The sequence below is a fragment of the Geotrypetes seraphini genome, chromosome 12, assembly GCF_902459505.1.
Source record: "Geotrypetes seraphini chromosome 12, aGeoSer1.1, whole genome shotgun sequence".
NCBI lineage: Eukaryota > Metazoa > Chordata > Amphibia > Gymnophiona > Dermophiidae > Geotrypetes > Geotrypetes seraphini.
Window position 1 is genome coordinate 334,887 of NC_047095.1, and position 13,167 is coordinate 348,053.

The window sequence follows — 13,167 nt, forward strand, 5'->3', positions numbered from 1 at the left end:
CTGCCACCAAGGATATTGCCTGCCTGCCCGCCAAAGCCACAGCCTTCCTGCCCTCTACCCTTCGTCAAAGCTCTGCCAGGGATCCATCATTCCTGCCTGCACTCCTCCACTGAAGCTGACCGAGAGGGCTTCCCCTCTGATCTTGGAGTTGACATCAGAGGAAAGTCTTACGGGTCAGCAGGGGGAAGGGGGTTTTCCCAGTTACTTCCTTCTGTCTTCAGCGGCTCTCGTTGCAGGGAACCGGAAACCTTCTCTCCGATATCAGAGTTGATGTCAGAGGGAAGGCTTGTGGGTCAGCCGTGTGCAGCATGTGAATCGCGGCCTCTGTGTCCCTTCAACGAGGGTTGCTGAAGGCAGAAGGAGCAAGTGCGGCTCGAGCAAGTATGGGAGAGAGGAGACATGATCTGGGAGAAAGGGGGGGGAGGAGCGCATTGGGATTGGGATGAGCATGATTTTGGGACAAAGGCTGGAAGGCAGGGAGGTGGGGGGCATGAACTTGGGAGGGAGGAAGGGAGCACTAATTTGGAACATAGGAGGGAGGGAATAGAAAGGGAGAATTATTGGGCATGAGTGCGTGAGTGAGAGGGAAAGAGATGGTGTACATGGGGAAAGGAAGAAAGAGGAAAATTGGGCAGAGAGAGAGAGAGAGAGGAGTGAGGTAGAGAAGCATGGGGAATAGAAGGATGAGAGGGAGAAATGTTGGATATGGTGGTGGTGGAGAGGGATGCAAGGGGTGGAGGTGAAGGGGATGCAAGGGGGAGGAATTGTGGACATAGTGATTGAGAGAGAGATGTGGCATTGTGCAGGAGAGGGGTGATAGAAGGAGAAATGGGCATGGGGCTGGTGGGCAGCAGTGAAAAATGCTGCACCTGTTTCCGGGGCATGAGATAGGGAGAAATGTTGGATGTGGTAGTAGAGGGGATGGGAGAGATGCCTGGATCTCTCAAGACAGATGGATTGTAAGAGAGAGAGGGAGACATGTTGCCAATAGGGGTGGAGGAGAGCAGAAGAAAAGTTGGACTCATGAAGGGACAGAGAGAGATGTTGGTTGGGGAAGGGAATGAGATCCGGAGGAGAGGAAGCATACAGGAGGCAGAAAGAAAGAAATATTGTATGCACAGTCAGAAGGAAGTGCAACCAGACACTCATGAAATCACCAGACAACAAAGGTAGGAAAATGATTTTAGTTTCAATTTAGTGATCGAAATGTGTCTGTTTTGAGAATGTATATCTGCTGTCTATATTTGTCTGTTTTTCTATAGTTGTTACTGAGGTGACATTGCATATTTGAAAGTTATCTGCCTTGACCTCCTTGGAAAAAAATGAATATAAATGATAATTAAAAAATAATATAATAAAAGCAGGAATATAAAAAAATATATAAACACCTACAGATATTCTCATATAAATACCGATATCAGAGACTCATTAGAGCAGGTTCCTAGCACGGAGAAAAAACCTCTGTGTTTCCCGGGGGTCAACCCAGGAGACTGCTATGAGTCTCTAAGAGTCTCTGATATTGGTATTTAATTGAGAATATCTGTAGGTGTTTATTTATAAATGATAATTAACATTTTCTGTGCATACAGTGTGCTTTGTGGGTTTTTTTTAATTTTGTGGTTACCATTATGTATTAATAAGATTATATTGTATGTATATGAAAAATGGATAGATGAAATTGCATTACAATTAGTACTATCATTATGGGGGTGGGGTTTGGAGTAGAGACTGGGTGGAGCTTGGGCAGGGATACTTGGTTAGACTTAGGGGGTACTTGGCTTGAAGGAGTTGAGAAACACTGGACTCATATGCCCTGAGTTGTGATACAATGACAATGGCAAGGAGAGAGTTTGGAAGCGCTAGCTCGCTTACCTGCACTACCCTCATATCCAGTCCTGTCTCCGAGGAAAGCTGCTCCCTGACATGCCGAGCTGGTTTGGGGGAATTCTTGTAGGCATTCTTTAATGTTTCCAACTGTTTGGCTGTGATGGTGGTCCTGGGTCTCTTGGCCCCTGCCTCTGAGTCATCTACAATAGAAACAGAGGTATTTTATTTCTCTACTTTAAGAGGCAATGGTAAACCTAATTCTGGCATAATACTGGATGCTAAGACTGGGTGTTTAAGACACTCCACAGTCAATGCTGCTAGTGGACTGCCAAGTACGAGAAAATGTGTGCTGCACATGTGAAAACCTGACACAGAATCCTACTGCAAAACTAGTGCCATGTGGGATTTCGGCATGTCTGTCTTAAGCTCTGCGCTGTGAAGTCTTCCCCAGAATATTCCATATTAAGCAACTGCAGTTCCTTCACAATAACCAAACTACAATGCCGGTTCTCTCACATAATATTGCTATGAAAAGTGTAAAGTGAGTTTCTTCAGGGTCCCCCTGCCAGCTCATCATACCTGATGCTCATCCTCTCCTTTCTGATCTCTATGTACTTCTGGCTTCATTTTTGATCTTATATGAGTTCACGTTAATCCATGCATCTGTGACATTAGTATTTTGCTCACACCCAACTGTATCAGCACGCTATTAGCTTGTCAAACTTTTTATAGTAGTGATGTTAAACTTATCATTTCAACATATCAAAAGTCCTCACTACTCAAAGTAAATGAACAGAAAATATTTTTTTTATGAACTCGGTGGCTACCCTCAGAGAAATTTCATTTATCCAAACTGATCTTCGGTATGCCAATTTCTCCAAAAGTCCTTCTTATTATTTGTAACATTCAAATGTCATTATTTGTTATTTAGAACCCCCCCTTAACTAGACAGTAATATTTAAATATAAATATGATTTTCTAAATAATGAATAATGTAATTTGAATGTTGCAAATAATAAGAAGGACTTATGGAGAAATTGACATACCGAAGCTCAGTCTGGATAAATGAAATTCCTCTAAGGGTAGCCACCGAAGTCCATCAAAACTCTTTTCTATTTATTTACTTTGAACAGTGAGGACTTTTGATATATTGAAATGATTAGCATATTGCTAGCATCTCATTATTTTCTCACTGGAACTTCAGTGCACAACTGGTTGTTTGCATTATCCAGCTCTGGGCATTGCCACGTTCCTCTATCTATTTCATAACATCATTTGTGATATTCTACCAGATGGATTCATTGCCTTTTTGGAGGTCAATTCTACAACTTGTAAACATGACTGTGTCTCATAGAAACATGGAAATAGATGGATATGGGTGTTGACAGGGATGTACAGCTCAAACATTTTCATTTTATTTAGTTTCACATGTCTTAGTTTGCATTTGATAAAATATTTGTGTTTCAAGAGCAAAATTATTAGTAGTTCACACCAATGGTATAGTAAGAGTAAGAGGTGTCCATGGCAGTGGTGCTTCCCTCTGCGCCCTCCCCCCGCACCCTTCTCTCCGTGACTCTACTTCTTCTGCGCTCCCTGCTCCTTACTACCCCCATTCCACACTTGCTCTCTCCCTCCCCCATACCTCTTAATCTTTGCCAGCACGAGTGGCTTCTGCAGCATGCTTCTCGCGCCAGCGTTGGATTTCCCTCTGATGTCACCTCCTGGCCCCGTGACCCAGAAGTGATTCAGAGGGGAACCAAGCTGACACAAGCAACAAACAGAAGTTGCTCGTTCTAGCAAAGATAATAGAGGTATGGGGTGGGGGGGAGGGATGGCATGAGCGTGGCGTGGTGGAGCGGAGAGATGCCAGCGCCAGGGGCGCCTGGGGCGTCTGGGGCAGTCCGCACCCCTCCCTACTATGCCACTGGTGCATACTCTTTTGGAAAGAACATGCACTGTTGAGAAATAATGTGCACTCTTCCAAAATAGTGCACGCTCTTTCCCAATAATGCACATCAGGAAAGACTGTGTATGTTTATGTGTATTAAAATTTGATATTCCACTAGATCTAGCAATAATTTTCAGTGGGTTACATATAAATTACAAATAAGAAAAGACCTGTTCTAAACATATATATCTGAGTTACATTCGAATCCATCCAATCAATAAAATAGTATCTTATTGTAGTTTGATTGCCTCCGAACCTCACAATTAATGAATATGATCATTTGGAAAGGAGTCAATTCCAAAGGCTTGTTGAAAAAATACCTCCCCCCTATCCAGCAGCACCCCTTGCCTGCTCCCCCCTGTCCAGCAGTAGCCCTTCTCCCTTCCTTTTACCTCCCCCCTGTCCAGCAGCACCCCTTGCCTGCTCCACCTGTCCAGCAGTAGCCCTTCTCCCTTCCTTTTACCTCCCCCCTGTCCAGCTTCACCCCTTCACTGTTCCCCCTGTTCAGCAGTAGCTCTTCTCCCTTCCTTTTACCTCCCCTCTGTCCAGCAGCACCCCTTGCCTGCTCCCCCTGTCCAGCAGTAGCCCTTCTCCCTTCCTTTTACCTCCCCCGTCCAGCAGCACCCCTTGCCTGCTCCCCCTGTCCAGCAGTAGCCCTTCTCCCTTCCTTTTACCTCCCCCCTGTCCAGAAGAACCCCTTCCCTGCTCCCCCTGTCCAGCAGTAGCCCCCCTTCCCTGGTTTTCATTCTCCCTCTTTCCCTCTGTCTCTCCAAAAGGTTGCTGCTGCAGCATTCCCCCCGTGGTCTCACACAGGCATCAGTAACGTTTCTCATCCCCCTTCCCCTCTCCTCCCGGGTCTCACACAGCTGTCAGCAGCGCAGCATTCACAACTCGCTGCTCCTGCTTGCTTCGATCCTTCATCACTGCCGGTTCCCACCTACTTTCTTTTTGCGAGAAGGCAGAAGCAGGACCGGCAGCGAGGAAAGCCCTAAGCAAGCAGGAGCAGCGAGTTGAAGCCTCACTCCCTGCCCTAGCCTGGAAGTGATGTCGGCAATGAAGAAAATCGGTGCTGCAGGCTACTTTTATGTGCCGCAAACCGAACCGCCACAGGCTCCATTGCTGCACACACGCCGCACGCTGTACTGCACATGTCTGACACGGAGGCACAAATCACGGATGCAGAAATGATGCCGTTTCAACTGCACATGCACGGGTAAGGGTTTTATTCTATTAGATTCCTCTTTTCAAGTTTTGTTCTTTCAAACAAAGGCACATCTCTAGTTTTTGATGTATGCAGAGGAGTTGTGAAAACTTCCAAACTCTGTCCCTGCAAACCATGTTGTAAGTTATGTTTCATTTAGGAAAACTAGATGTTCAGATTGAGAAGAACTAAGCCTGCAACAAATGTACAAACCTATGCAAGCGTGCTTGTGATGCCAGCATTTCGAGGCAGAGTAATACAAAAGCATGCTCTTGTCATCAGTAGTGCAAACAGGAATTCTGTCACTAGAGAAGAACTGACTGAACTGAAACAGAATCCTTAATCAATGAGAAGTCTGAACTTGCCAATGTACATTAAAATCCATCATGGACCACTTCCATTCTCACTTTAAACATCAGGCATTTGGAGGGTTCTCTCATTTCACTAGTATTTTAGAGCAGTATTCTTCAACTTTTTTACACCTATGGACCTGCGGAAATAAAATAATTATTTTGTGGACCGGCAAACTAATAAGACTGAAATTTTAAAAAACCCCATCGCCGCCCTGTCCCCGCGAGCTCGGTCCCGTTAACCATCTGATCCCATCCGTACAAGCCTCAAATAGTTATGATTTTATATTGTTCCCTTCCAAAAAATAGGCTGATGCTAGACCCAAAAGCCCATACGCTAGATGGGTCTAGCATCAGCCTATTTTTTTGGAAGGGAATAGTGTGTTCCACAAGCTTTTTAGAGTGATGTTGAAATGATTTTATATTGAACATATTTTATTAAAGTATAAAAAGAAACAATAGTCTATACAATTGTCATTTTATAAATATAAATAATACAGGGCAGGAATCAACAAAACCCCCGTCTCCCCTCCCCTTCACATATATCCCCTCTACTATCAAGAAAACTGAATAAGCCAAATTACAGAACGCTACACAAATATCATGCTAACAGAATACCGCAGTCACACATGGCAGGAATGGTGTTAGGGGGAGTGCAACTAGGGCAACTGCCTCCTGGTCAGAGAGAGCCCTAAGCCATCTGGAAGCTAAAGAAGCACTGCTTGGGCTTTGCACTCCCCAGTTATGTCTAACATCAGTTCTAGCAGGATACATATTTTAAATCTGATATATTCTAATCACAAGATAGAAATAAAATTATTTTTTTCTACCTTTTGTCATCTCTGGTTTCTGCTTTCATCGTCTTTTCACTCTCTTCTATCCAGTGTCTGCCCTCTCTCTTCAATCCAGCATCTTCCCCTTCCATCTACTGTCTGCCGTCTCCCCCTCCCATATGGTATCTGCATTCTTTCTATGCCCCTCTCTCCTACACCAGATCTAGCATCTTTGTCCCTCTTTCTTTATTTCTCATCTGACCCCCCTTCCCAGCATCAATCTCTCTCTACTTTGTCATTCCTCTGTCTCTCCCCTTTCCCTCATCTGATCTCTCCATTCCATCCTGACTTCTTCCTCTCCTCTAATCTCCCTGCCAACTGTTTCCTTCCAATTTTCCTCCTCCCCTGTCCAGCAGAGATGATAGACCATCTGGGGATGAGCCACAGAAGAAGGAAGACAAGATTTACACCATGGATAAGGACTTAAGACCCCCGAGGAACCTCCAACTAAAGAAGATTGGAATCATAGTTGGAGATTCCATCATAAGAAATGTGGACAGCCACACTGCGGGAGGAAGAAAGGATAGACTGGTTACCTGCCTGCCTGGTGCAAGAGTGAGGGATGTGGCCAGCAGGATCACCAGGATCTTAGACGGAGTAGGAGGAAAGGATACCGCCGTGCTTATCCACGTGGGAACCAACGATGTTAGCAGACGGAAATATGATAGGGAAGAAATGAAGGACCAGCTCCGAACACTCGGAAGGAAATTGAAGGTCAGAGATGTGAAGGTGGCTTTCTCGGAAATCCTCCCGGTGCCGAGAGCGGACGCAATGCGACAGGATGAACTGAGAGAAGTTAACGCCTGGATGAGGCGATGGTGTGAAGAAGAGGGTTTCGACTTCGTGCGAAACTGGACAACATTCTGGGGAAGAAGCAGGTACTTTAGAAAGGACGATCTACACCTCACCAAGCAGGGAGCGAGAGTCCTAGCTGAGAACATGAAGAAGTTCATTGAGAAGGCTTTAAACTAAAGATCAGGGGAGAGCCGACAGTCGACGGCCCGGACACCAGGATATCCTGAAGAGGAAACTTCAAACAACCACACAGATATAGAGGAAGAACAAGATGAAACTACAAGAGGCAATGAAAACGAAAATGATCAAATGGATACAAAAAGGGATGTGAGGACCACTAAATCCAGGAAATTATCACGAACAGATCTTAAATGTATGTACACAAATGCCAGAAGCTTAAGAAACAAAATGGGCGAACTGGAAGAACTAGCAAAGAGTAAACAACTGGATATCATAGGAATAACAGAAACATGGTGGAATGAAGAAAATGAATGGGACACGGCATTGCAAGGATATAAACTATACAGAAGAGATAGGATTGGGCAAAAAGGGGGAGGATTTGCCCTGTATGTCCAAAAGGAAATAGAGTCTATTAGAGAGGGGGAGATGGAAGCAAATAGTAAACTAGAGTCCCTCTGGATAAAGATTCCTGGACAAAAAGAAGCAGATATACAAATTGGCCTCTATTATCGACCCCCGGGACAGACTGAAGAAACAGACAAAGAAATGATGGAGGAAATTAACAGTGGATGTAACGATCATGGGGGACTTCAATTTTCCGGGGATAGACTGGAAACTGGGAACGTCAATCTGCGGCAGGGAGACAAAATTCCTGGAAATGATAGGAGATTGCTTCCTTGAACAAATGGTGGGAGAATCGACAAGAGGAAACGCAATCCTGGACTTGGTTATAAATGGCATTACTAGAAGGACAGCAGATGTAGAGGTTACGGCCCCGCTGGGGACAAGTGATCACAATATGATCAATTTTACCATTGGCATCGGAAAGGGGAAACCAATCAAGACTAAAGCCACAACCTTTAACTTCAAAAAAGGGAATTACGACAGCATGAGAACCATGGTTAGAAAACGGCTCAAGAAGGGCAAAGCAGAAATCCAAACAGTTGATCAAGCATGGTCTCTACTGAAAAATACCATCACTAAAGCACAGAATCTTTACATACCGAAGATATCCAAAGGAAGGCGAAAAAAGAGCAAAGGTGAACCAGCTTGGTTATCCAAAGAGGTGAAGGATGCAGTAAGGGATAAGAGGAACTCGTTTAAAAAATGGAAGCGGGAAAAAACGATGGAGGCCTGGAACTGTCACAAAATCGACCAGAAAAAGTGTCATAAAGTGGTAAGAGACACCAAAAAAGTCTATGAAGAAAAGATAGTGCAAGAAGACAAAAACTTCAAGCCCTTTTTTAGATATATAAAAGGAAAGAAACCAGCAAGAGAAGCAGTGGGCCCTCTCAACGACCAAGGAAGAATAGGGTCAATCAAAGAAGACAAACAAGTTGCCGATAGGTTAAATTCATTCTTTGCCTCTGTCTTCACAAATGAGGACACTACAACAATGCCAGACACTGGGAGGGTATTCACCGGAGGCATAGAGGAGAGCCTAACAACAGTAAATGTGAAGTTGGACATGATTTACTTTCAGATTGACAAACTAAAAAGTGATAAATCCCCTGGACCAGATGGAATTCACCCGAGAGTATTAAAGGAACTTAAGATAGAAATTGGGGAACTATTACAATCCTTAGCTAACATGTCAATTAGAACTGGGCAAATACCAGATGACTGGAGGATAGCAAATGTCATCCCAATTTTCAAAAAAGGATTAAGAGGTGAACCAGGAAACTACAGACCTGCGAGTCTCACATCGGTTCCTGGGAAGATAATCGAAGCACTAATTAAAGATCTCATTGTACAACACTTGGAAAATCACAACCTAATGAGAGCTAGTCAATACGGCTTCAGGAAAGGGAGGTCATGTTTGACAAATTTACTTCAATTCTTTGAGAAGGTGAGCAAACAAATAGATAGTGGAGATCCAGTGGACATAATTTACTTGGACTTCCAGAAAGCGTTTGACAAGGTCCCGCACGCAAGGCTTATGAGTAAACTATTAAGTCATGGAATAGGAGGAGAAGTGCACGGATGGATCGGCAATTGGCTAGAGAACAGAACGCAGAGGGTAACCATAAATGGGAAATTCTCAGACTGGGAGAAGGTGACCAGCGGCGTGCCCCAGGGCTCGGTTCTTGGGCCCATCTTGTTCAATATTTTTATAAATGACCTGGAAGAGGAAACATCATGCAATATAATCAAGTTTTCAGATGATACAAAACTATGTTGGGCGGTTGGCTCTCAAAGGGACTGTGAGGATCTTCAGAAGGATCTAAACCAGCTGGAAACGTGGGCGATAAAGTGGCAGATGAATTTTAACATAGACAAATGCAAGGTGATGCATCTGGGAAAGAAAAACAAAGAACATGAATATAAGATGTCGGGGGTGACATTAGCCAAATGCGAACAAGAAAGGGATTTGGGGGTGCTGATAGACAGAATCCTAAAGCCATCGGCTCAATGTGCGGCGGCGGCGAAGAAAGCAAACAGGATGTTGGGCATAATTAAGAAGGGGATCACGAGTAGATCTGAAGATGTTATAATGCCACTTTACAGAGCAATGGTCAGTCCAACACTGGTCTCCATGCCTTAAGAAGGATAAAATTCTGTTGGAGAGGGTACAGAGGCGAACCACGAAACTAGTCAAAGGCATGGAGAATTTAAGCTACAAGGAATGCCTCGGAAAACTGGGACTGTTCACCCTCGAAAACAGAAGACTGCGTGGGGATCTGATTGAGACTTTTAAAATATTAAAAGGATTTGACCAAATTGACCAGGAAGCAGCATTACTGACATTTTCAGATGTGACACGGACAAGAGGTCATAGCCTGAAACTGAGTGGCAGCAGGTTCAGGACAAATGTCAGGAAGTTCTGTTTCACACAACGAGTGGTGGGCGCTTGGAATGCTCTCCCGGAGGAGGTTGTGGCGGAGACTACTGTTCTGGGTTTCAAACGCAAGTTGGATGCACATCTTCTTGCAATCATATTGAGGGATACGGGAAATCCAGGTCTCCAACAAGGAGCACCTAAATGGGCCTCCGCGTGTGCGGATCGCCGGACTAGATGGACCTTGGTCTGATGCGGTGAAGGCGTTTCTTATGTTCTTCCTCCCCCCATTCAACAGTAACTCTCTTCCCTTCCCTTTCCCTTCTCCCCTGTCAGCAGTATCCCCTTCCCCTCCCTTGTCCAGGAGTACCCCTTCTCCCTTTCCTCCTCCCCTTATCCAACAGTAACTCTCGTCCCTTTCCTTTCCCTTCTCCCCTGTCAGCAGTATCTCCTTCCCCTCCCTTGTCCATGAGTACCCCTTCTCCCTTTCCTCCTTCCCTCTCCAGCAAATGTTTCCTCTATGTAGGCTAGCGGCAGCTCTGTGTGCTTTTAACTTCAGCACACAGCTGCTCCTAAGCAGTATTTTAGCTGCGATTTCATGAGGCAGCCTCGGGGCTTTTGGTAGGCCGGCCCACATCGCATCATCGAAGCGGGCCAGCCTAGCAAAGGCCCCGAGGCTGTCTCATGAAACCGCGGCTAAAATACTGCTTAGGGGTAGCTGTGTGCCAAAGTTAAAAGCACACAGAGCTGCTGCTGCTGGTCTGGGGGTGCGGAGACAAAGGCAGGAGCAGGAGACATACGCGGCAGGAGTCCCGGTGGTGGAAGGCAGGAGTCCCGGCATAGCGAAGGCAACAGGAAGTTGCATGTCAGCTGACGCCAGCACCTTTTGTTGCAGCGGGGACCTGAATCCTTCACAGACCGGCAAGATATTTTTGCGGACCGGCACCGGTCTGTGGACCAGCGGTTTAAGAACTGTGTTTTAGAGTAATTGTTTTCTGCCTCCATCCTCAATCTCTAGTCATCCTTGCTCGTTATAAGAGAGTTCTTAGATCTTGGTTCTTTGTTTATGGGTTTAAAAAAAATCAACCTTGATATACCGCTATTTCTGTCATGCAGGTCAAACTGGTTTACAAATGATAATACTATATATAAAAGTGTGAAAAGAATGCAAACAGGGATACAAATAGGTAACTTAGTCACACATCATTTGTAATGTGAACACAAAATGTATGTGTGTTTATCAGTAAGGAATTGATCTCTGCTTTCCACCTCTTCGCATTTCTACCGAATGATCCACAATTAGTTGGAAAATAGAGGGCATCCATTTCTGGCATGTGTAGTGGATTTGCCTTCTGCAGAGAGTGGAAGGAAATTCTGTTTCCATGACCAAGGTTTCATATTTGCTAAAGGATAAGCTTTGTTTCAAAATACCTCCATCTGCGGTGATATTTTGCATCTTTCACAATACCTTCATTTATCCGAGGACGTCATATAGAGTCTAGAATGGACAGTGCAAAAATGTACTGTCACTTTTGAAAATAAAACATGTCAAACTGCCCATAGAATGCATGCGCAAGTGCCTTCCCACCCGCTGCCGGCTCACAGGACCATCAGTTCTTTGTTTTCTGCGGAGCAGAGAAGATGCTCTTAGAGTTCCTTTAAGTACACCTTTTTAATACGCATCATTAATGTGTATATTGTATGCACACTTTTTGCGCTTTCCCGTCTTCTAGTTGTAATTTTTTATTTTCATCTTATATCTTTCGCTTCATACTAAAATTTTGGATTTTTGACAAACTTTTATTTTGGGGCCTCTGGCCCTTTTTCAGCCTGTTCTAAAAGTGGGAACAGTCACACTTTTTCAGTAAATCTTTTACTTGACCTCTCTATAACCACTGAGTCTTTTGAACTCGCGTCGGGAGGAAAGGAATGCTGGCCTCTGGCCTAACTCCAGGTAAGAACTTAAGGCCACTTCTGACTGGCGCTGATAGGGGGAACTGGTGCAGCAGCAGAAAGTCCAGTAGTGGGAGTGTCTGCGGGGATCTATACACTGGCATAAAGGTTGGGAAGGAAAAGTAGCGCAGAGTCAAGGAAGTGGTTCAGGCATGACAAACAGCGGTGGGACCAGTGAAGAACAGTCAGGATCAATGGGGACCCAAGAGGCCAGGGAGTAGGGAACTGGCAGTGGCTCCACGAGTAGCTGGAAGACCTGTGGATGAGCTGGATGGAAGTCCAAGGCTGATGGATGAAGGCATGATGGCTGATCGGCAGTGGGACCAGCAGGGCCAATGGCAACCGGCGAAGTAATTGGTAAATGGCACTGGTAGCAGGCAGTGGATCCCTAGGGGGCAGCCTGGTAAACCCTGGGAGCACTGGCAAAAGATTTGAGGAGCATCTAGCGGAGGGACTGGCAATTGGCGGTGGACCGGTAAATGGCACCAGAAGCTGGTGAAAATCTGGAGGGCCAATGGAGGATCAAAGAGGACTTGGAAGATCTGAAGAATGCAGATTCCAGGGAGGACCTCGTGATGACCAGGATGTGTTTGGAAGGACTTGGTCATATGTTTTAGGAGTATGAGCAAAGAGTGTGTAACCCTGCATGTTTGTGTTTTAACAGTGTTCCAGAGAGTACCTGGGGATGATGTGTGACCGCTTGGCCCAGTCACATGATGACAACCTGCTACAAGTAAAGAACTTTGCTTTTTAGTACCCTTTTCGATTTCTTGACAGTCTAAATCAGACATGGCAACTCCGGTCCTCGAGTGCCGGAATCCAATTGTGTTTTCAGGATTTCCCCAATGAATATGCATGAGATCTATTTGTATGCATTGCTTTCAATGCATATTCATTGGGGAAATCCTGACAGCCCAACTGGATTCCGGCTCTCGAGGACCGGAGTTGCCCATGTCTGGTCTAAATGCTTCTTATTCTTGAAGGAAAAGTGGCATCGCTATCAGTAATTACAACAGGCCCAAATGTTGGTTTTCAGCATAGAAGACTTGTCTATATGGACCAACTGTTTCCTGGTTAAATGAATAAGAAGATCTACAAATGAAACTTTTAGGCCAATGTACTAAAGTATGTTAACACAGACACAAAAGTGTGATAAATAGCTACATTATTAAACCCAAGTGGTTAATGTGCTTTCATAATGGTATTAAATACATGTAGAAAAATACAAAACATATAGGCAGGAATTCTATAAATGGTTCTCAAAAATGGGCAAAACAACAAAAAGATTGTGGAACAGATTG

General features: G+C 44.8%; 1 protein-coding gene across 1 annotated transcript in view; it reads right to left on the minus strand.

Annotated features, from left to right (window-relative positions):
- LHX4 (LIM homeobox 4) overlaps positions 1 to 13,167 on the minus strand; it is a 193,912-nt gene that overhangs the window by 16,992 nt on the left and 163,753 nt on the right. Inside the window, exon 4 of the mRNA XM_033916583.1 lies at positions 1,873 to 2,027. Within this exon, the coding sequence (XP_033772474.1) occupies positions 1,873 to 2,027 (155 nt within the window). The remainder of the gene's footprint in view (positions 1 to 1,872; positions 2,028 to 13,167) is intronic.